General features: G+C 38.8%; 1 protein-coding gene across 1 annotated transcript in view; it reads left to right on the plus strand.

Annotated features, from left to right (window-relative positions):
• The window catches only part of MCCC1 (methylcrotonyl-CoA carboxylase subunit 1), a 57859-nt gene that overhangs the window by 24429 nt on the left and 8407 nt on the right, over window positions 1-25023 (plus strand). Inside the window, exons 8-14 of the mRNA XM_004424678.3 lie at window positions 1349-1460; window positions 2812-2893; window positions 11392-11519; window positions 14831-15014; window positions 17662-17771; window positions 19287-19503; window positions 20986-21072. Of these exons, the coding sequence (XP_004424735.1) occupies window positions 1349-1460; window positions 2812-2893; window positions 11392-11519; window positions 14831-15014; window positions 17662-17771; window positions 19287-19503; window positions 20986-21072 (920 nt within the window). The remainder of the gene's footprint in view (window positions 1-1348; window positions 1461-2811; window positions 2894-11391; window positions 11520-14830; window positions 15015-17661; window positions 17772-19286; window positions 19504-20985; window positions 21073-25023) is intronic.

Genomic DNA, 25023 nt, shown 5'->3' on the forward strand with positions numbered 1-25023 from the left:
AGAAAGTGTTGGACAGGTTGGAAAATTTAAAAATGGAACATTCAGTAGAAATGATGTATTGAGAAAGTAAATTCTTTCAAGTGGTTTAGTGAAGTGCTTCACGAGGTGAAGAAAAAGGAACAAAAATGAGCCATTGTGCTGAAACAGTACATTTACAGGACTTCCTGGGTTTTTTTTTCATTTCTTCTATGTTTGACAATTTTTATTTTAAAAAATCAGCAGAAAAAACATTCGCTGATCATTCGTTTCTATATTATGGTGGCGAATACATGAGGTAAACATGTCAAAATAAATGTACTGAGAAGAATGCTTTTGTGTTCACCAAATGGTCTGTGTTGTGTTATCCTTATTTTAATTAGTGTTATGTGCGTTTACTCTTAATATGACTTCTCATAATTTTACTATTCTATACTCAACATTAAAATGCCTTTTTAATTTTTTATGAATTAATGCTAGTATATTCTTAAAAAACTAATGATCTATATTAATTTATTTCTTAACTGTTATTGATGAGTAATTTTCAGTCTGCCTTAGTTTATAAAATCTGACTGTAAGAGCTGATTTTTCAAAATCCTCTGATCATAAAAAAGTTTTCATTGCCTTTTTAAGGATACATGAAATATGAATATAATTTGTGATTTTGATGTAGTCAGATTTATCAGTGTTTTCCTGAACAGTTTGTACTTGTGACTTGCCCCTACTCTGAGGTCATAAATACAGTCTCCTATGTTTTTTCTTTTCTTCCTTTTTTTTTTTTGTGAGGAAGATTGGCCCTGAGCTAACATCTGTTGCCAATCTTTCTCTTTTTGCTGAGGAAGATTGTCTCTGAGCGAACATCTGTGCCACTCTCTCTATATTTTCTTTTTTTTTTTTTTTGTGAGGAAGATCAGCCCTGAGCTAACATCCATCCCAATCCTCCTCTTTTTGCTGAGGAAGACTGGCCCTGAGCTAACATGCGTGCCCATCTTCCTCCACTTTATATGGGATGCTGCCACAGCATGGCCTAACAAGCAGGGCATCGGTGTGTGCCCGGGATCCAAACCCAGTCTGCCAGCAGCGGAGTGCACACACTTAACCGCTACGCCACGGGGCCGGCCCCTCTCTCTCTCTATTTTCTGTGTGGGACGCTGCCTCAGCATGGCTTGATGAGCAGTATGTAGGTCCATACCCGGCATCTGAACCCACAAACCGCGGGGCCACCAAGGCAGAGCACATGAACTTAACCACTACACCACCAGCTGGCCCCTGTTTTTTCTTTTCTTATTTCCCAGTCATTATATATATATAAATTTTTTTTCTTGGATGTTCATCTTACAAATGGAAACTTTTTCATTGGGTTTTTAAATAGGCATGTAGAAGTCCAGGTGTTTGGTGACCACCATGGCAATGCTGTGTACTTGTTTGAAAGAGACTGTAGTGTACAGAGGAGACATCAGAAGATCATTGAGGAGGCCCCAGGGGTAAGGACCTTGCAAAAAAATTTGTAAGCATCTCTATAACGTAAACCTGAGTCACTCTAATTTTCATATCAGAAATCTGTGAAGCTATGGTCTCCCCCAAAGTCCTGCTGAACAACCACTTCCCAGTAGTAATGTAGTGATAAGGCCCCACTCAGTGTTGCGGGTGAGGAGGGGATGGATGCTCCAGGGCTGCCATACAGAGGACACAACAGGGCCACGATCCTTCTGGATGGTATCTAGGAAAAGAAATGTAAATGTACTCCGATCCAAGTATCTGACTTAGAGTGAGCAGCTGCATAATGTTTCTGTGCAGATTTTAAATTGTAATTAACTAGAATGCTTGAGGAATGGAATGATCTGGAATGATCTTTTATGAAGAAGACTCTTTTGTTTTAACTGCTGTTTCAGATGTTCCTAAAATACATTAGTCATTTTACTGCCTTAGAGTTTATATTGTAGAGGAGAAAGATTTGCTGTTATTTGGCAACTTGTGCCCTCTCAGAATTAATTGTTTACATCTCTTTGAGCCCACCTCTTGATTGGTTTAGGTTATTTTCTGGGTCAAGGCCTACTCCTAGGGTCACCTATTTTTGGGTTTACATTTCTTTAGAACCTGCTACTGCCACAGGCTTCTTTCTTGTCCAAGGTTATATACATGTTTTTTTCAATATGTATTTCTAAAACATCAGGGCTCTGAAGTTTCTGGTTAATTAGTTTTTTATTCTCATACTGTATTCAAAATTTAATTTCTGTTGCAGAGTATATTATACCATTTGAAGTCAATGTCAATAATAATTTCAGTAAAGTCTTATTTTCAAGCAGTGATTGCTTAAATATATATCTGTAGAGCACTGTTTTAAAATGTTAAGTTTTGCCTACTCATTGACATACATTTTTGTTTATGAACCTTTCTTATTAACTTGGAATCTCAAGGTTTATCATCATTCATGGGTAATTATTGGGCACATGACCCAGATTGCTTTATCATCTTGAAACAAAATAGAAATTGTTCAAAGTTTTCATATTGATACATGTAATTTTAAGTGGACATATAGTCATGAAAGTTGTTATGTAGGTACAAGGGGCAAAGATATGTTATTATGCTGAGTAATCTATAACTCATAGAAATTACTAACAGAACCGTTAAACTTTGGTATAGGGACAGTTGAACTGTGGTATAGTTTGTAGTTTATAGTCTAAATTTCTTGATGAAATTTATAATGTTAGCTTTTTATCTTTATTATCTTTTTAATGCAATATTTGATACATAGAAATGTAACATTGGATCTTAATGGAAACTTCCAGTAGGGCAAAGTACAAATGGAAATTTATTTTAAATATTTTTTCATAGCCTGGTATTAAACCTGAAGTAAGAAAAAAGCTTGGAGAAGCTGCAGTCAGAGCTGCTAAAGCTGTAAACTATGTTGGAGCAGGTAAGTTAAGATGTGCTTCAAATAGAGGAGAAGAAATAATCATTTATTTATGTTTCAGAAGGCAAAAGAAACATATAGCTTTTAAATCATTGGCTTTCAAATGTTCGTGACCAGAACCACATTAAGAAATACATTTTACACTGAGACCCAGTATATACGCAGAAGTGTTTGTGTTTATATGAATGTATATTTGAAAAAAACACTTCACTAAACAGTACTTACTCTAATTATGTGTAGAGCTATTTGATATTTTCTATCCTATTTTAAAATAAAATCACAAAAATGGCTTTTTTGCATTTTTTTTAAATTAATGAACTTCAATTTTTTAGAGCAGTTTTAGGTTCACAGCAAAATTGAACAGAAAGTACAGAAAGTTCCCATACCCCTGACCCACACTCACAGCCTCCCCTACCATCAACGTCCCACACTAGAGTAGTACATTTGTTACAACTGATGAACCTATACTGACACATCTTTATCATCCAGAGTCCATATTTTACATTTGGGTTCACTCTTGATGTATATTCTGTGAGTTTGGACAAATGTATAATGACATGTATCCGCCATTGTAGTGTTGTACAGAATACTTTCACTGCCCTAAATATCCTCTGTGCTTTTCTCTTCATCCCTCCCTGCCTCCAACCCCTGACAACCACTAATCTTGTTATTGCCTCCATAGTTCTGCCTTTTCCAGATTGTTATATAATTGGAATCATACAGTATGCAGCCTTTTAAGATTGCCTTCTTTCACTTAGTAATATGCATTTAAGTTTCTTCCATGTCTTTTCATGGCTTGATAGCTCATTTCTGTTTAGCACTGAATAATATTTCATTGTCTGGATGTAACACAGTTTATTTATCCTCTCACCTATCGAAGGACATCTTGATTGCTTTCAAGTGTGGCAGTTATAAGTAAAGCTGCTGTAAACATCTGTGTGCAGGGTTTTGTGTGGACATAGTTTCAATTCATTTGGGTAAATACCAAGGAGCATGATTGCTGCATCGTATGGTAAGAGTATGTTTAGTTTTGTAAGAAACTGCTGAACTGTCTTCCAAAGTGGTATACCATTTTGCATTCCCACCAGCAATGTATGAGAGTTCCTGTTGCTCCACGTCATCACCAACGTTTAGTGTTGTCAGTGTTCCAGATTTTGGCTGTTCTATTAGGTGTGTAGTAGTATCTCATTGTTGTTTTAAATTGCATTTCCCTGATAACATATGATGTGGAGCATTTTCTCCTATGCTTACTTGCCATTGTATATCTTCTTTGATAAGGTGTCCCATTTTTTTTTTGCCCATTTTTTAATTATTTCTTTTCTTTTTTTTTTTTTTAAGATTTTATTTATTTATTTTTTTCCCCCCAAAGTCCCAGTAGATAGTTGTGTGTCGTAGCTGCACATCCTTCTAGTTGCTGCATGTGGGACTCGGCCTCAGGATGAACGGAGAAGTGGTGCCTCGATGCGCACCCGGGATCCGAACCCGGGCCGCCAGCATCGCAGCGCGCGCACTTAACCACCAAGCCACAGGGCCGGCCCTAGAAGTTTTTAATTTTAATGAAGTCCAGCTTAACAATTATTTCTTTCATGGATCATGCCTTTGCAGTTGTATCTAAAAAGGCATCACCACACCCAGGATTATCTATGTTTTCTCCTATATTATCTTCTAGGAGTTTTATTGTTTTGTGTTTTACATTTAGGTCTATGATCCATTTTGAGTTAATTTTTGTGAAGGATGTAAGGTCTGTGTCTGGATTCATTTCTTTTTGCATGTAGATGTCCAATTGTTCCAGCACCATTTGTTGAAAAGACTGTCTTTGCTCCATTGTGTTGCCTTTGCTCCTTTGTCAAAGATCAGTTGACTGTATTTTTTTGTGTGTGTGTGAGGAAGATCAGCCCTGAGCTAACATCCATGCTAATCCTCCTCTTTTTTGCTGAGGAAGACCGGTTCTGAACTAACATCTATTGCCAATCCTTCTCCTTTTTTTTCCCCCGAAATCCCCAGTAGATAGTTGTATGTCATAGTTGCACATCCTTCTAGTTGCTGTATGTGGAACGTGGCCTCAGCGTGGCCGGAGAAGCGGTGCGTCGGTGCGCGCCTGGGATCCGAACCCGGGCCGCCAGTGGCAGAGCGCGTGCACTTAACCACTAAGCCACGGGGCCGGCCCAGTTGACTGTATTTATGTGAGTCTATTTCTGGGCTCTCTATTCTGTTTCATTGATCTATTTGTCTATTCTTTCACCAGTACTTCATCATTTTGATTACTGTAGCTTTATAGTAAGTCTTTAAGTCGGATAGTGTCAGTCCTTCAACTTTGTTATTTTCCTTCAATATTGAGTTGGCTATTCTGGATCTTTTGCCTCTCCATATAAACATTAAAATCAGCTTTTGATATCAAAAAATAACTTGCTGGGATTTTGATTGGGATTGCATCAAATCTGTAGAACAGGTTGGGAAGAGCTGACATCTTGGCAATGTTGAGTCTTCTTATCCATGAACATGGAATATCTTTCCATTTATTTAGTTCTTTGGCTTCTTTATCAGAGTTCTGTAGTTTCCCCATATAGATCTTATACATATTTTGTTAGATTTATACTAAATTTGGGAGAGTGCTTATGTAAATGGTATTGTGTTTTTAATTTCAAATTCTGCTTATTTATCGTTGGTATAGAAAATAATTGACTTTTGTATATTAACCTTGTATCCTGCAACCTTGATATGATCACTTGTTAGTTCCAAGAGTTTTTTTTATCAATTCTTTTGGATTTTCTACATAGATGATCAAGTGATCTGTGACCACTTTTATTTCTTCCTTCTCAATCTATATGCCTTTTATTTCCTTTTCTCATCTTGTTGCATTAGCTAGGACTTCCAGCATGATATTGAAAAAGAGTGATGAGAGTGTACATCTTTGCCTTGTTTCTAATCTTAGTGGAAAAGCTTCTAGTTTCTCACCATTATGTATGATTTTAGCTGTAGGTTTTTGTAAAACTTCTTTATCAAGTTGAGGAAGTTCCCCTCTATTCCTAGTTTGTTGAGAGTTTTTGTTATAGTTGGGTATTGGATTTCATCAGATGCTTTTTCTGCATCTATTGATATGACCACTTGATTCTTTTTAGCCTGTTGATGTGATGGATTACATCAGTTGATTTTCAAATGTTGAACCAGCCTTGCACAATTGGGATAAATCCCACTTGGTCATGATGTATAATTCTTTTTACACATTGTTGGATTCAATTTGCTAATATTTTGTTGAGGATTATTACATCTATGTTCATAAGAGATATTGGTCTGTAGTTTCTTTTCTGTAATGTCTTTGTCTGGTTTTAATATTAAGGTAATACTGGCCTCATAGAATGAGTTAGAAAGTATTCTGTCTTCTCTCTTCTGGAAGAAATTGTAGAGAATTGGTATAAATTCTAGCTTCAGTGTTTGGTAGCATGCACCAGTGAACCAATCTGTGCCTGCTGCTTTCTGTTTTGGAGGTTACTAATGATTAATTCAGTTTCTTTAAAAGATATAGTCCTATTCACATCGTGTATTTTTTCTTGTGTGAGTTTTGGCAGATTGTGTCTTTCAAGGAATTGGTCCATTTTATCTAGGCTATCAAATTTGTGGGCATAGAGTTGTTCATAATATTCCTTTATTGTCCTTTTAATATCCATAAGATCTGTATGATGTCCCTTCTTTCAATTCTGCTATTAGTAATTTGTGTCTTCTTTTTTTTTCTTAAATAGTCTGGCTAAGGGCTTATCAATTTTATTGGCCTTTACAAAGAACTGACTTTTGGTTTTATTGATTTTCTCTATTGATTTTCTGTTTTCAATTTCGTGGATTTCTACTCTATTGTTTCTTTTCTTATGCTTACTTTGGAATTAATTTATTCTTGTTTTTCTAGTTTCCTAAAATGGAAGCTTAGATTAATTTTATATCTTTCTTCTCTTCGAATATATGGATTCAATGCTATAAATTTTCCTCTAAGCACTACTTTCAATGCATCCCACAAATTTTGATAAGTTGTGTTTCCATTTTCATTCAGTTTAAAATATTTTTTATATTCTCTTGCAATTTCTTCTGTGACCTAAGTATTATTTAGTAGTGTGTTGTTTAATCTGCAAGTATTTTGAGATTTTTTTTCCAGCTGTCTTTCTGTTATTGATTTCTAGTTCAATTTATTGATTTTTAGTTTAATTGTGGTCTGAGAGCAGACATTGTATGATATCTATTCTTTTAAATTTGTTATGGTATATTTTATGGCCCTGAATGTGGTCTGTGTTGGTGAATGTTCCATGTGAGCTTGAGAATATGTAATCTGCTGCTGTTGGATGAAGTAGTCGGTAGATGTCAGTTATATCCAGTTTATTGATGGTGCTACTGAGTTCAACTATGTTCTTACTAATTTTCTGCCTGCTGGATTTCTCCACTTCTGATAGAGGGGTGTTGAAGACTCCAGCTGTATTAGTGGATTGTCTATTTATCCTTGCAGCTCTCGGTTTTTAACCTCATGTGTTTCGACATTCTGTTGTTAGTGCATGCACATTAAGGATTGTTATGTCTTCTTGGTGTATTGACGCTATGTCATTTTCCTTCTCTCTAAAGAACTTTTTTGAACATTGCTTGCAAGGCAGGTCTACTGCCAACAAATTCTCTCAATTTTTGTTTACCTGAGACCGTCTTTATTTCTCCTTCTCTTTGGAAGGATGACTTCACCCAAAGGTACAGAATTCTAGGTTGATTTCTTTTGCTCAACACTTCAAATAGTTCACTCCACTGTTCTTGTTTGCAGGGTTTCTGAGGAGAGGTCAGATGTAATTCTTATATTTTTCTCCTTTATAGGTGAGATGGGTTTTTTCCTTTGGCTTCTTTCAGGATTCTTTCTTTATTTTTGATTTTCTGTACTTTGAAAATGATATGCCTAAGTGGTTTTTCTGGCATTTATCCTGTTTAGTGTTCTCTGAGCTTCCTGGATCTGTGGTTTGGTAACTGACATTAATTTGGGGAAATTCTCAGTCACTGTTGCTTCAAATATTGCTTCTGTTCCTTTCTTTCTTCTTCTACTATTCCCATTATGCGTTTGTAACACCTTTTCTAGTCCCACAGTTCTTGGCTATTCTGTTCTGGTTTTTTTCAGTCTTGTTTCTCTTTGCTTTTAGTTTTGGAAGTTCCTGTTGTCATATCCTCAAGCTCAGAGATTCTTTCCTTAGCCATATTCAGTCTACTAATGAGCCCATCAAAGACGTTCTTCACTTCTGTTAGTGTTTTTGATCTCTAGCATTTCTTTTTGACTCTTTCTTAGAATTTCCATCTCTCTGCTCTACATTATCCATCTGTTCTTGCATGTTGTCTACTTTTTTCGTTAAAACCCTTAGCATATTAATCATATTTTTTAAGTTCCGAGCCTGATAATTCCAACATTCCTGTCATATCTGAGTCTGATTCTGATACTTTTTCAATCTCGTCAATCTGTGCTTTTTGCTTTTTAGCATGACTTCTAATTTTTTCTTTTTTTGTGAGGAAGATCAGCCCTGAGCTAACATCTGTTGCCAATCCTCCTCTTTTTGCTGAGGAAGATTAGCCCTGGGCTAACATCTGTACCCATCTTCCTCTACTTTTTTATATGGGACACTGCCACAGCATGGCTTGATAAGCAGTGTGTCAGTCCGTGCCCCGGCTCCGAACCCACGAACCCTGAGCTGCCGAAGTGGAGCACACCAACTTAACTGCTACACCACCGGGCCAGCCCTCTAATTTTTCCTTAATAGCCAGACATGATGTCCTGGGTAAAAGGAACTGTGGTAAATAGGTCTTTGGTGATGTAGTGGTTAGTTTTGGGGGAGGGAAAGTGTTCTATAGTCCTGTGATTAGATCTGAATCTTTTGGTGATCTTATGCCTTAAACTGTGAGCTTCAATAGTGCTTCTAGGGCCGGCCCCGTGGCTTAGCGGTTAAGTGCGCGCGCTCCGCTGTTGGCGGCCCGGGTTTGGATCCCGGGCGAGCACCGACACACCACTTCTCCAGCCATGCTGAGGCCGCGTCCCACATACAGCAACTAGAATGGATGTGCAACTACGACATACAACTATCTACTGGGGCTTTGGGGGAAAAATAAATAAATAAAATCTTTAAAAAAAAAAAAAATAGTGCTTCTCAGTTTGTTTTTTGTTTGTTTTTGTTTTTGATTTATTCACTTAGGTGGAACAGGATGGCTGGAGGGGGCTGGAGTTGTGTATTTCCCTTTCCCCAATTATGTTAATTAGGCTCTGATAAAACCCCAGTAGTTTAGGCTCTGGTAAAATAGTTTCTCTTAAGGGCAGATCTTGTTGAGAAGAACAGAACTCTAGTGTACTTGAAATGGTTCCTTTTATCCTCCCACTGCTGGAAGCTCAAGGGGATTTTCTCCAGTATTTACTGTGAGGACCTGATAGAGCTCCTGGAGGTAAAACTCACAAAAATGTGGAGGGTACCCTATGACTGTGTCCCCCTGGAGTTTTTAACTCAGCATTGTCCACACTGAGCCTTCATCAATTTGTCAGTTACAGTCCAGGTTTTCCTACTCTTTGCTACCCTACTTGTTCCTACAGAGGTTTGTGCTTATGGGTTTCTGCTCTAGTAAGTGATGAATCTGTGTATCCAGCTGTCTCTCTAGCTTTGGGAGCAGCGATTTACCCTATGACCTTACATCTCTGATGGATCTAAGAAGAGCTGTGGCTTTTTCAGTTTATTCAGCTTTTTACTTGTTGTCAGGACAGAATGACACCTTCTAAGCTCCTTACATGCTGGGCCAGAATCTGGAAGTCTTCACTGAATTTTTACAATCCACTAATGGGTTGTGACCCACAGTTTGAAAAACAGTTTTAATTTACAGGTATACCCCATTTTATTATGCTTCACTTTTTTGCCCTTTGCAGATATTGTGTTTTTTTATAGGACCCTCCACCAGCAAAAAAATTACAACTCACTGAAGGCTCAGATGATGGTTAGGATTTTTTAGCAATAAAATATTTTTTAATTAAGATATGTACATTGTTTTTGTTGTTGTTATTGTTTTGCTGAGGAAGATTCACCCTGAGCTAACATCTGTTGCCAGTCTTCCTCTTTTTTTTTTTTTTCTTGAGGAAGATTAGTCCTGACTTAACATCTGTGCCATTCGTCCTCTATTTTATATGTGGGTCACTGCCACAGCATGGCTGATGAGTGGTGTATGTCTGCGCCCGGGGTTCCGAACCTGCGAACCCGGGCTGCTGAAGCAGAACACGCTGAACTTAACCACCAGGCCATGGAGCCAGCCCCTGTACATTGTTTTTTAAGACATAATGCTATTTCACACTTACTAGACTACAGTATAGTGTAAACATAAGTTTTATTTGCACTGGGAAACCAAAAAATTCATGTGACTTGCTTTATTGCAATATTTGCTATATTGAGGTCGTCTGGAACCAAACCCACAATATCTCTGAAGTATGCCTGTGTATGGAACTAACTTTAGGCTAAGTGAATAAAACTCAGACACAGAAGACTACATACTATATGATTTCATTTATATGACAGTCTAGAAAAAAACTATGACAGAAAGCAAACCAGTGGTTACCTGGAGCCAGGGACCTGTGGAAGGCACTGACTGCAAAGGGGAACAAGGGAACATTTTGGATGATGGAACTGGTCTGTACTTTCATTGTGGTGGTGGTTATAGGGCTATATTCAATTGCTGAGACTCAGCACACCTCTACAGTTATGTGTTGCTTAACGGAGGGGATACAGTCTAAGAAACACATTATTGGGCTATTTTGTTGTTGTGCGAACATCATAGAGTGTACTTAAACAGACCTAGATGGTATAGCCTACTACACACCTAGGCTATATGGTACTAATCTTATGGGACCACCGTCATATATGCAGTCTGTTGTTACCCGAAACGTTGTTATGTGACACACGACTGCTGTTAGAATGCATCAATTTTATTGTCTGAAATTATACCTGAAAAAAGCTGGGGGAAATGTAGTGCTTAATAGAATGCCAATAGCTAAGACATTAACATAGGGTTTAGTTGCTAAGCAATCTTTCAGTGGGTAACCAGCAAAAGGACTTTTAAAGGAAGCTTCCAAGAACCCATAATCAGGAAAAAACAGTTGTATTTTTCTCCACAGAGTCAGAGTGAGATGGGATGTCACAGTGTGAGGTTCCCAGGGATCTTGCACTGAAGCAGTGACATATGGTCCAGCCATGTCCTCACTGCTGCAACAGCTGAGACCGAGTCATAACTTGGGCTTACCATTTGCTTAAAACTCCAAATAAACTTTCCTATTGCTAAATTTCATGTGGCTCCCTATTTTTGACTGAGAATCGTTTGCTGCTGCAAACTCTAAAGTATTTTCTTCATGAAATGCAAACTGTTTACCACTGAATGAAGGCAGCAGTAAAACTTGGTGTGATACATCATGGAAGATTTTGATTTGCTGCTGATTATATGCTATTGAAATGTGACCATTGTATTATGTCTTTTAGGAACTGTGGAGTTTATTATGGACTCAAAGCATGATTTCTACTTCATGGAGATGAATACAAGGCTGCAAGTGGAACATCCTACTACTGAGATGATCACAGGAACTGACTTGGTGGAGTGGCAGCTTAGGGTGGGAATATTTTTTCTGTTATAGATCAGTCTTGAGAATATGTTACCTTCTGGCCTCCTAAAAGAAGGCATTACTTTTGTTCAAGAGTTCAATTCTTGGTGATCATCATGAGGAGAGGAAAATGGGAGGTTAAAGGTGGCATTACATTTGATGCTATGACATTATTGTCCTGTTATGGACTCAGATTCCTAATCTGTCCCTTACCATCATTTCCTCTTAGGCATGGGGCAGCCAGCAGGTGAGCTGCTGCCACTGAGGCTTGCTTGTGGCTACATCGTCTCAACACCAAAGCCTTGTGCTCTGCCTGAGGCCACATCATTCTACGCCAGGCCATCATTAGATTTTAGAGGCAGGACAGATACTAGCCAAGATGAAAAGAGCTGAGGAAGAATTGGGAATAAAGAACCAAGGGAATGGTCTAGACCAACAGAGTGGTCCATGTGCAAGTGCTGACTTACACACTGTTGCTGGCCCATGGTGGGATAAGTATAGCCATTCAGGGTAAATATTTAGAAATTTTTAAAGCATTTTTAACATTGCTATGACATGTCTGCTGCATTTTACAGAAGTCTAATTCTACAACTGTTCCTTTATTATAGATTGAGAACAATGGCCTAAACCAGAGGTCCACAAAACATATTCCTTCAAATATTAATACTAATAATTTAGTCTGTTTTGTTCTCTGTATTGAAAACAATAGATTTTATGGCCTTTTTTTATATTAAAAAAATTTTTAAGTAGTATGAATATTGTTGATCTCTGTAGGATTCTTAGCTTTTTTATATCCTGAATCTAAATTGTTTTTTACATGTTGTGATGCTAAAGTCTTGATTATTTTGATAATTTTGTCTTTTCAGAACTTCTGTGTGGACAGTAATATGATGTTCCTTTTGCTGGCTCCTTGGGAATGATTGGTGGTTTTAATTGAGCCATAAGATTCTTCTGGGCCTCTATAGCCTTGGGAGCTAATGAAAACGAGGCACATCAGGCTAGTAAGTGTTAGTGTCAGGAAAACTGTAGTGGATTTAGAAACTCTTGAAAAGAGTGCTTATATTTCCAAAATTCAAGGGAAAGGAGGATATTTTTTCTGAACCAGTAACCAAGAGAGTCCAGAATTTTGAAATCATGGAGGGTCAAAGTTTACTGAGGATTGAGGAAAAAGAAACCTTTTGAACATTAGGGAACCAGCAGACATTTATTTCTGCAACTCAAGAAATTGTAAGAGCTTTGAAGGCCCTTTAGTAAGAGAAAGAGGCTTTATCATCTGGGGAGGGATTGTGGAGCTTAGAGACACCACTGGACCTCGTTTATAGTGTTCAAGACCCCGAGCAGAGGCAAAGCAAGGGGTCTCACCATTTGGTGAGTCAAGAGTTCAAGCTCTAGGACCTGCCTCTGGAGTCAAAGGCTTCCCAGAATGAGAGTGCATTGAATGATGTGAGCATCCGGGCTGCAGACGCTCATGGTTAGCAGTGTCCGGGGGAAGCTAGGGAAAATATCAAAGGTCCAGAGGTTCCGAAGAGTCAATATCTAAGCTTAAGACAACTCAGATGGCACAGATTTCCACGTACCCAGAGTTATGGTTGGGGCTAGTCTCTTCTGGGCTCAGATAGAATTCAACTTCAGAAGAAAATAGATAGGCAAAGATAAGCCAGGTTGAAATGGGGCTATGTAGTCAGAAATAAGATCATATCTTGGAAGATGGACACATGGTCATTCTTTTTCCTTTTTTATATTGAAACAAATAGAATTCTTTATTAAACATTAAAGAGTATTTTATTATAAAAGATAAGAATGAAATGATCATAGCTAACACTTACATGCCAGCCCTGGTGGTCTAGTGGTTAAGATTTGGCATTCTCACCACTGCGGCCCAGGTTTGTTTCCCAGTCAGGGAACCACACCATCCATCTGTCCGTTGTCACACTGTGGCGGCTGCGTGTTGCTGTGCTGCTGAAAGCTATGCCACCAATATTTCAAATACCAGCAGGGTCACCCATAGTGGACAGGTTTCAGCAGAGCTTCCAGACTAGACAGTAGGAAGAATGACCTAGCCACCCACTTCCAAAAAATTTGGCCATGAAAACCCTATAAATAGCAGTGGAGCATTGTCTGATATAGCAACGGAAGGTGAGAGGATGGTGCAAAAAGACTAGGGAAGGTTCTGCTCTGCTGTCTACAGGGTGGCTAGGAGTTGGAATCGCCTCCACAGCACTTCCAATAACAACACTTACGTAGTGCTTACTATATGCCAGGCACATTTCTCTGAAGCGTCAAAAGATTATGAAACTTGCCCAGAATATGAGTATGCCCAGAACAGAGAATATGCTCAGAACAGAGTAAGTATAGAGACAGAATTTAAACCCAGGCAATATGGCTGCAGAGTCTATGGTTCGAAACACCATGCCATAAAGGTTTTGGTCCATTTTCCCTTCATTCTTAACTGCTGTGGTTTCTGATTTTTCTTATTTACAGATTTAAAGAGGTGAAATCTTTGCATCTGTTTTAAGCTTACCTGTTTAATTCAATGTGGTGCTAAGTTACTTGGAGTTTTTTTCCCTGTATGTTTTGCTTTCTCAGTTTATTTTCTCATTTTGGAAGAAAACTTAAGGGGAGGGTGAAGAGAGAGAGTGATAGCATGTCCTCTGATAGCCTCTTCCAAATTATACTAATTGAAGAGAGAGATTTGTTGTATTGGTACATAAGAGCCAAAATAATAATAATTATGGTAGTGACAACACTGATCATCCTTTTTATAATCTGGTATCATGTAATATATGTAAAAATAACAAAATTGAAAAACCATCATGTTCCCTCTTCTGTTTGCGTCATCACTCACTTGGTGGTGAAGATCATAAAGATGACTAATGCCACACTTTAGCCATAGCTGTGAATGTAGTCCTCCATACCAACTAATAATTTTCTATAAAAAAACATTGATTTGGTAACAGTGCTAATGTTTTAAATGAAAACTGAGAATATCTTGGCAGTAAGAAATTTTAGTTTCAGTTATATTGAAAAAACACTGATTTTTATATTTATAATTTAGTCATCAGTTTGCCCATTTTCTCTTTTTAAAAACTGTAGAAACCCATTGTAATTAATACATTATTTCTAAGCTGCATCTGTTTTTTTAACCTATTTTTGCTTTTGCCCAATACTCGAGTGGGTGGATAAAATAAATAGTTGTTATTTGGCTTCATTTTAAAGTCCAAATGTACATTTTATGTAGGAAAAGGCAAAATCATTAACTTACTAAGTCTCAAAGCTGTTATAAGATGGATTTTTATAAGAAGCACATACTCTTTTACCAGATTGCAGCAGGAGAGAAAATTCCTTTGAGCCAGGAAGAAATAACTCTGCAGGGCCATGCCTTTGAAGCTAGAATATATGCAGAAGATCCTAACAATGACTTCATGCCAGGAGCTGGACCATTAGTGCATCTCTCCACTCCTCGAGCAGACCTTTCCACCAGGATTGAAACTGGAGTACGGCAAGGTAGAGCTAAATAAAACAAAAAGCTTCAGTGTTTCTGAATTTTTAGTGCATTATTATTTTTGGACGGGGTCTTTTCCCTGTGTCTTGTGGAAACGTCTAGTATGTTTTAAAATAAAAGATTTAATTAATTTCTCATTCATCTTTATTTTTCCTTCTGGGATAATTTTAAAGAATAACTGGTATTTTTAAACAATATGCTCTTTTTTGAAATGCAGCAGTACTTGGTCAAACCTAAGCAATAAATATTTTGTGTGTGCTGTTTTATATTTTTACTTTGCCTAGTTCCAAAAATGATTTAAGGTGACTGATGTCTGCTGTACCCAAAACACTCTGCCTTCGAGGGACTTAAAGTCAAGCTGGAGAATTAATATATAAACTTAGTGCAAGCTAAACAATAATAAAAGAAATAAATAAAGTATGGGGCCAGCCCTGTGGCTTAGTGGTTAAGTGCACGCGCTCCGCTGCTGGCGGCCCGGGTTCGGATCCCGGGCGTGCACCGACACACCGCTTCTCTGGCCATGCTGAGGCCGTGTCCCACATACAGCATCTAGAAGGATGTGCAGCTATGACATACAACTATCTACTGGGGCTTTGGGAGGAAAAAATAAATAAAATCTTAAAAAAAATAAATAAATAAATAAAGTAAAACAATAATAGTGCAAGAGCTACCACAGTTCAGCATCTGATTAGTAGCAGTGGTCCTAACTAATAATTATTTAGCACTTACTGTGTACAGGCACTGTTCTAGGTGATTTTTCTATATGGGCTCCTTTAACCATGAGAACTATCCTATGAGTAGGTGTTATTATCACCCCCATTTTCTAGATGGGGAAACCAGGGCATAGAGAAGTTAAGTGACTTGCTGAAGGTCACCCCGGGAGCCCAGATTCAGACCCAAGTGTTCTGGCTTCAGAGTCTGTGCTCTGACCACACTGTCCACCACCACCTTAGCGTTGGTTGCCAGAGACCTTATCCAGATAAGTGAGTGATGGAATATAGCAGTCCTCAGGATTGAGAGGTTCCGTTAGGCTGATTAATCAGGGCACGTTTCTAAGAGGAAGTGTGGAGTGGATTTGAGTAGGCAGATTTAAAAGCATACAGAAAAGTGAAGAAAAAGGAACTTAACTACAGTTGAAGAACTGTAAGAAAATATGTGGCTGGAGAAAAGAGTTCAGGACAGTGAGTAGTTTGAGATGTGGCTGGAGATAGAGGTTGAGAGCAAATCATAGAGGGTCTTGAAAGCCAAAATGAGGAATTTGGACTTCTGACTTAACAGCAGAACTTCTTAGAGAGAAAAGAGGGCACTTGTAATAGAAAAGAAAGAATCTGTGGTGCAAGGAAAGCATGCAGTGTAAATTTTTTTTTTTTTTTTTGTGAGGAGATCAGCCCTGTGCTAACATCTGCCAATCCTCCTCTTTTTGCTGAGGAAGACTGGCCCTGGGCTAACATCCGTGCCCATCTTCCTCCACTTTATAGGGGACGCCGCCACAGCATGGCCTGACAAGCGGTGCATTGGTGTGCGCCAGGATCCGAACCGGCGAACCCCGGGCCGCCACAGTGGAGCGCGCACACTTAACCGCTTGTGCCACCGGGCCGGCCCCTATGCAGTGTAATTTGATAAAGGTGCTCAAAGGAATACAGAGATGTCATTCTGAGAAGGTCTCCCAGATTCACGTGTTGGCCCTGGCAAGGATAATCTAGTCCAAGAAGCTTCCCTGACCCTCCTCTTCTGTGTCCTTGGGCCCCTGTGTATTCTTAGGGCTTTACCCTTGTTATAGTATGTTATCTTATCTTATAGTGATCTTTTACTCCTTGTCTAGTTTTCCCATTACATTGTAAGGTTTTTAGGGAAGGAACTAGGTTTTCTATGTTACATTTGCAACACGTTGCTCAAGCCTAGGTCTAGAAGATGTTCAATATGTGTTGCTGAGTGGGTGGATGGGTGGATGGATGGATGGATAGATGGATGGATAAGGGAGTGTAATCCAACCCTTTGATTTTATAGATGAAGACCCTGGGGTTCATGGGGTTCAGAGAGGTCAAGTGACTTGCCAAAATCACAAAAAGGTCCTAGAACAGTATTCTTTGTAATACACCACATCCTTTGACTTGAACCATTTCTAACCAGTGAGTTGTGCATGGTTTAGATTCTTGTTCTCTAAGACTCTAACAATCATAGTAATGATAGCGTCTATTCATTTATCAGCTCTGCCAGGTATGGCACTTGGCACTTTATTGTCAATTGTCCCAAGAACTCCACAAGATAGAGGAATTATTATCCTTATTTTTCTGATGAGGAATCTGAGGGGGTGGAGGGAAGGGAATGCTCAGAGCAGAAGTAATTGTGATATGAGAAGGCAGAGGGAGTTTGTGCAGACTTCCAAAATGAGAAGGGAAAAGAAGGTTCAGAAGAAGATAGGATGAGGAAAAGCAGCCCATGTGTCATTGAGTCACTACAGATAAGTGTTTAAACCCCTCTGAGCCTCAGTTCCTCATGAATAAAATGGTGGTGACAATATCTATCATGCAGGAGTTTGTGAGGATTAAGTGTGAAATGTACATAAAGCCCCATCAGAATGTCTTGCTTGTCATATTTTATCCCTTTAAGTTTTGACTTTGAGTGGTTACTGTGGTTTTTCAATTTCAGGAGATGAAGTTTCAGTGCATTATGACCCCATGATTGCGAAGCTGGTCGTATGGGCTGCAGATCGCCAGGCGGCCTTGACAAAACTGAGGTACAGCCTTCGTCAGTACAACGTGAGTGACCTGGGGCCGTGTTTGTGACCCTGATGCTCTTTGTATTTCTACAGCCAAGCATGTCTGCCACAGTTGATCGGCCTTTGTCTTTGTAAACTTATTTCCACTAATTACCCGTATGTCATGAACAAAATAATTTCACATGGAAGAATTTCCCATGAGTCAGCCTAGGGTTTGAGGACTTCTTGATTTCAGCTAGAAAAGAAAGATTGCAGGACTAAAAGTATTAGTGTCAGTGTTATACAGTGAAATCTGACGTGAAATTCCTATTCTTCCTGTAGATAAGGCCAGCTACACAAGTGTAGCCTACAGTCTGGTATTACTTTCTTCAAAGGAAAATAATTATGTTCAGTTTTATCCATTTGGTAGAGATTATTGCCTTTCTATAGCACATTAATTTTCTTGGTGCAGTAAGTCCCCTACCACACTGATTTAGCTTCATAGAAGGTTTTCTTATTAACCCGTGATATTCAAATTGTTACATGTTATTAATTTGATCAAACCTGTGATCTCTGTGGCTCCAACCACACTGGCCTCCTTACCGGTCCTTAGACACACCTAACATAGTGCCGTGTGTTTCTGTTCTCTCTTCCAGAATATTCTTCCCCCACATGATCTCGGGCTCCCTCCTCACCATCCTCACTTCCTCACAGTCCTTCCCGGGCCACCCCATTAAAATAGGACCCTTTGCTGTTCTCTATCCCCTTAGCCAACCTTATTTTTCTTCATATCACCTGACATTATATTAGATATTTGTTTATAGATATTGCTTGTTATCTAGGGAAAATGTAAGCTCTGTGAGGGCAAGGACTTCATTTGTTTTGTTACTTACTGTGTCCCCAGTACCTGGATCAGGGCCTGGCACCTGAAAGGTGCTCAGTAAATGGCTGTTAAATAAATGAATGAGTGGGTGAATGAGTGAGTGAATGAATGAATAAACCCAAGGCTCAGCTGGTTTTACCCTTGACCCCATTTATTGGGTAGATTTGGTTTAATTTTATACCTTTTTAATTTTTATATCTGTGTGTAAAATTTGGATTTAAGTGTTGGAAGGAAGCTCTCTTGAGGTCATTTAATCCTATCCTCTCCCCAGTGTAGCAATCCTGCCCTCTGGTTTGCAGTCTTCCTATTTTGTGGGAGTGTTCTGATCGGCAAGTCTTTAATATCTTGCAAATAAATCTCATTTAAGTTTCTTAACGTGTATCGCTCTCCAACCTGAGTCGGTTAAATGTTTCCACACTGCCCGCCCTAACACCATTTCCTATGTCCTCTTTATCATAGTAAAATGTAGTTTTAAGTGTTAAGTCCAGATATGTAGTGATGGTGAAGTGAGTTTTTTGTTTTTCCTGAGAGTTGTCTCATCACCACATTGTACCTTAGTAGGTTTTTTTTATTTTTCCTGAGTGTTGTCCGTAGTAGAATATACTTAGTAGAAAAGCAGTCACCATAGAAATGTTTTTCTGAATCTGTTATTTTTCCCACTCAATGGGGTCGTGGGCTTTATTCTCTTCCTAGATTGTCGGACTGCACACCAACATTGACTTCCTCCTCCGCCTGACTGGCCACCCAGAGTTTGAAGCTGGGAACGTGCACACTGATTTCATCCCTCAACACCACAAAGAACTGTTGTCCAGTCGGAAGGCCGCAGCCAAAGAGGTTTTATGCCAGGCAGCTCTGGGTCTCATCCTCAAGGAGAAAGCTGTCTCTGATGATTTCAAAATTCAGACACAAGGTACGGCATGCTTTTCTCTTTCCTCTGCTGGTCAAGGTTTTATGAATAATCATTGAACATGCTTTCTTTCTTTGTGTCTCTCTTGCCTCCCTTTTCTTCTCTCAGTGCTTGACACCATCCTCTGCTAATGTGTTTTTAGTATGCAGTAGAGCTCTTCACATATCATGGATGCACCCATAAACACTTTTTAATCCATTAAATGTAACTTAACTAATGCCCTAACAATGTAGAGATGGATCTCTCCAACTTCTTTTATTCGCCGCTCCTCGTGGCCTACTTTGTTGTGTCCTCTGTACCTGTAGCAACTTCTTTGGCCCTAGAGACTCAAGACAGAGCACTGGAGATTCTCACATTCCCTTGGGTTACCCGTGATTTATTGTTGAGTTATTTCCTCTTCTCTTTTTCCATTCTGTGTTCAAATTTCTGACTAACTAGAGACCTAGGTACTTCATTGTGTCATAGAATCTGGACATAGGAAAGGCTAAGGCAGAGATTCATCCTGGCTGCACGTGTGTGCATTCCTCTGTCAGCATCCCCACTAAGTTGTTGCCCAACCTCTTCCTGACACCTCAGAAAACTGGAAATTCGTGATGAAAATTCATTAGCTTATTCCAGTTTCAGTCAGTTCTCCATTAACAAGTTCTTCCCTCTAAATTGGGCAAACTCCAAGCTCTCCCAAACTTGCTCCAAAATATTTACTTAGGCTAACTCTGACCTTTGAAGGAAACAGAAAAAAAAAAATCGAATCCATTTATCTCTTCATTATTATTAGGATTTTTATATTATTATAGGATCCTATTATTAGGATCTTTAATTTCTAGATTCATTCAAGAAGGTGATATTGAAAGCTTAAAATATATAACTACACCTTTAGGAGATTTGTGCTCTATCCTCATTTTGTCCTTTTACATTAAATGAATGCATCTAAATCTGCCCTGTATGGAATTCCTAAACCTGAACTTAGCGTTTTTAGAATAGAGTATCCTCTTACTCTCACCTTCCTTTTAAAAATTTATAAGTGGCACAGATAAGAGCTTCAGAATAAATTGCTTCAATTTAGCCATGCTGTAGCACCTGGATATTGTCCAACAGAGGATGTACTCTTAAATGCCTATGGGCTGGGCCAGTAACGTAGAATAAAAGAGGGCAGGTGAAAGAAAAATAGTGAGTCGTAGATTTTGGCGACCTGGAATGCATGTGCCTTATCAAAAAGGAGTGACCACTGTGCCACCTATGCAACCAGAGAATAAGAATTTAGGCTGTAAATATTCTTACTTTTCAAGAGAAGCTGGGATTTTTCATGTAGAATTTCCTGAGATGTAAGTGAAAGTTTCTAATTTAAATTTAAAGCAATGAGAAGAACAAAGAAAACACATTTGAGCTGCCAGTGTAGGACCTGTGTTTTATTTTTTCTTTCGTAAGGTATAAATTTAGTAGGCTTGATGTTTGTAAATTTGTTGTTGAATTTTAAATTTTTTCTAGATCAATACTCTCCTTTTGCGTCCAGCAGTGGAAGAAGACTGAATATCTGTTACACCAGAAACGTGACTCTTATGGATGGTAAAAACAGTAAGTAATGTTTGAAAGAGAAATGTGCTTCACAGAAATATATCACATTTGCCTGAAAAAAACGATTCAGCCTGGCCGCCATCAGTCAGTTACATTTTTTAAGATCTCTAGCCTAAACATTGGAAGGAAGTATGCCAAATAATAGATTTGTTTGGCTCTGGGTGGTAGAGTTAATGATATTTTTTTTTTCTTTACGCTTTTTCTATATTTTGTAAATATTCTAAAAATATGTCATAAAACATACATAGCAAAATGACTGACATGAAGTATGCCAAAATGTCAGTGAGGTTACCATTGGGTAGTGGGATTTGGGGTGATCTTTTTTCCCCTCACTTTTTTGTACTTTCTCTGCAGTTTTTCTTCAATGATAATGTATTACTTTTAAATAAAAACAACAATACCCAAAACTGCTTCAGGGGGGGAGGATTACCCACTGCTCAGGCAGTGTTTCAGGTGGAAGTGGGTTACTAAAGAGCTAAATTTTGTTAAGTGCCTTATCACATGTAAATTTTTATCTTCACCACATCTAATGAGGGGGAGTGACCATAACCCACATATGGCTGATGAAACTGAGGCACGGAAGGTGAAGTAACTGACTCAAGGCTAGTAAGTGCCAGTGCCAAAATTGACACCCAGTTGTTCTGACCTTGACTCCTGTGCTGTTTCCACCAGTTTTCCACTAGGAAATTGATTTTTGATTGCAAACTAATATGAGTAGGCTCAGGCGGGGAGCTGATTTATTGTAACTAAAGTCAGGAAAGGCTGACACCTAAGCCAGAAGGCAGTTCATAAATTTATGGCTGGAACAATGTACCAGAGGGACCAGAATCCTGTGATAGCTGGTGGCTGTATCCCTTCTGCTGCAGGACAATTTGCATAGGAAGCCAGATGAGTGTAGAGTCAGAGCTGGGTGGGCTGGATAACCTTGAATGTGAGGTGTCACTGAACTGTGATAGCTCCATTATAACAATGTGTCTACCAGGTAGAACAGAATCCTCCTGCCAGCTCATCACAGCACCCTCGTCCATGGACAGAGTAGGATCTTCTTTACCTCAACTCTGTGTAGACATGCACTCACTTATTAACAAGTTCTTTGTTCACAGAAGTTGATTGGGTTACAGCTCTTTAGGTGTTTTTTCGTCCTGAGCATAGATGGCCATTACCTTAAGTGCATTGAGTACATGGAAAGAAAGTTTGCAAACATCCCTTATAGAGTACCATTCTGAAAATGGTTAACCCATCCATTTTATGCTGGTGTGTTTATTCATTTCATCCTGAAAAACTACCCCCAAACTCTGGGAGTATCTTGCCCTAGACTACTATATGCTGAATATACGTAGCTGCAGCAGTCAAGTTTCAGTGGCCTCTTCAACCTAAGTTAAACAGGACAACCACTTGTGTGATTGTAATTCAGATACGCCAACTGTGTTATTTGGCATGGATCTTCTCTAAGGCACTGAGCAGCATTTTGAATTATGCTGCATTTCTTGGAAGCTTGTCAAACTTTAATTAAAAAATAAAGACATAATTGAAAAGCCAACGTGATTGCTGTTCACTCCATCCCTTTGGTAGTATTTTTCAACAGTAATCCAGGTCTGAATGTAACAACTTTCAAAAATGTTATGGTGAGTCTCTAATAAATGCTAGTCAGCAGTGACCGTGGTTGGATAAGAGAGAGCACCCAACAGGAAGTGTGAGGGCTAGAAGCATTTATGAATCTACAGTAGAACCAGCCCTTAATGATCTCGGTGAGAATGACCACATATTTTAAATATTCAAGGCTTGAAAAATATTCTTACTTCGTTGCTAGTGGCCATGTTTCACAGAACCCTTCAATAATAATAATAATAAAAGTTAAAATTTATTGAGTGTTTGGTATGTGTCAGATATTGTGTTAAGCTCTTTCCATGGATTATTTCATTTGAATTTTTACAACAGGCCAACGGGATCATGTTATTATTAGTGTCAACTTTATAAGTGGGGAACTAAGGCTTAGAGTGATTAATAATTTTCTTAAAGGCACACCAAAAGTAATTGTTGGAGCCAGAATTTGAACCCACCCTCCAGGGTACATGTTCTTATCTAACCCTGCACCCTGCTAAACTTCCATACCTTATTAAATATATCAGAGGATGTTGAAGGTTCTCGTTTGGGGGCCAGGAGGTATCCAGGGGAGGGAAGAACAAGTTCAGTTACTTTAGATATGAAAGAATTTATTAGAGTTTTCCTGGCAGTGTCTTTACTGTGCAATTCTATTGGCATTCATGTCAGTTAAATACTTTTCATATTTTATAAATTGAAAGAAAACTGATCTGGTGTAATTGGATGCATTTTCTGTTAAGAAGGATTAAAGATACTGACACGCTATAGGGTGGAGAACTTTCATTCATTCGTACATTCAGTACAAAGTTTTTTAAAATATAGACATTCTGAGTAGTGTGAAGAAGAGAAAAAAGATGTTTTTGTCTCTTTTTTTTTTTCTCTTAAGGAATTTACCGTTTGGCAAAGAAGTGTATGTGTTGGAAGGATGGATAGTGTAGTGGTTAGCAATGCAGGCCCTAGAGTTAGACTGTATGTGTTTGGACTCTGGCTACCCTCTTGTCTGTGCCCCTTGGGCAAGTCACACGCACTCTCTCTAAGCATCAAATGTCCTCAGCTGTAAATGGGGGTGGTAGTGGTAATTACTTCCTTGGGTTATTGTGGATATTAAATGAGACTACACATATAAAGGATTTAGCTCATTGTATGGTATATAGCAAGCAGTCAATAAACATTAGCTGTCATCATCATCATCTTCATTATTAAACTATCCCCTTGCTACTTTTGAAAGAACGAAGCAGATTTGTGTCACATTGATTAAAAAAGTTGGTTGCAGAACAATATGTTTAACGATATCCTATCTTTGTAAAAGAAAAACATAAGTTTGAATGTGCATTTTAAAAGGTCTAAAAGGATTCACACATTAAAGTGTTTAATAGTAATTACATCTAGGCAATAGAGAGGACTTTCACTTTTTACTTTATGTACTTAAGTATTTGACTTTTTTGAACATTTTTATTTTTGCAGTTTTTTAAAACAACTGATAAAGAGAAAAAAGCACTCTCATAAAAACTGGATGAGGGGAGAATCATAATAGTGTTTTATGTGCAGAAGTCTAAATGTTCAGAGGAGAGAGAATTCATTCACCTAGACAGACTCTTCCCGAGGACAGTGAGTGAGCACAGTGTGAACAAGGGGTGGGGTTTCAGTTGGTGTGGCTGAGGACCAGCCAGGTAGTGAAGGAGGAGCATGAGGCACAGTGCGGGGAAGGCTAGAGGCACATAGGGAGAATATTCGCTGGCCCATTTTCTCATTTGGTTGGAACATAGGGCTATGTAGAAGAATAGTGGGAAATTAGAATGAGAGTTTGGTGCCTTCGATACCAGGTCAAATATTTTGAATGTGATGGGGACGTGCTAGGAATCATCAGCTGGAAGGGCTGCACAGGAAGTCCCGGGAGGACCTCCTCAGAGTTCAGCCAGGCCTGAGCTCTGTCAGCCTGAGTCGGGGTGGAGCAATGGGAATGGAAAGGAAGAAAACATAGGACAGGTGTTAAAAGAGAAGAATTTGGCACTTTGTGGTGACTATTGGAGGTGGAAAGCGAAGAAGAAGGAGAAGGCAAGAATGACAGGTTTTAAACCTGAATGACCCAGAGAATAGCTGTGCCAATCATGGAGCTCACAGGTCAAGAGAGAAAGCAGGCGGAGATGGGAAATGATTTGTTGGACCCACCGTGTTCATTTTAAGGTGCAAATGGAGCATCCCGCTAGGAATGACTAATCAGAGTTCTGGAGAAGGAAGGTCAGGACTGGAAACGGATTTGAGCTGGCAGCATCAAAATGGCGGTTGAAGTGTCAGAAATCGATGAAATGACTTTGGTCTGCATTCTCTACCCCCAAAACTTTTGATTTC

This window comes from Ceratotherium simum, chromosome 15 (assembly GCF_057802395.1).
Source record: "Ceratotherium simum simum isolate JZ-2026a chromosome 15, ASM5780239v1, whole genome shotgun sequence".
Taxonomy (NCBI): domain Eukaryota; kingdom Metazoa; phylum Chordata; class Mammalia; order Perissodactyla; family Rhinocerotidae; genus Ceratotherium; species Ceratotherium simum.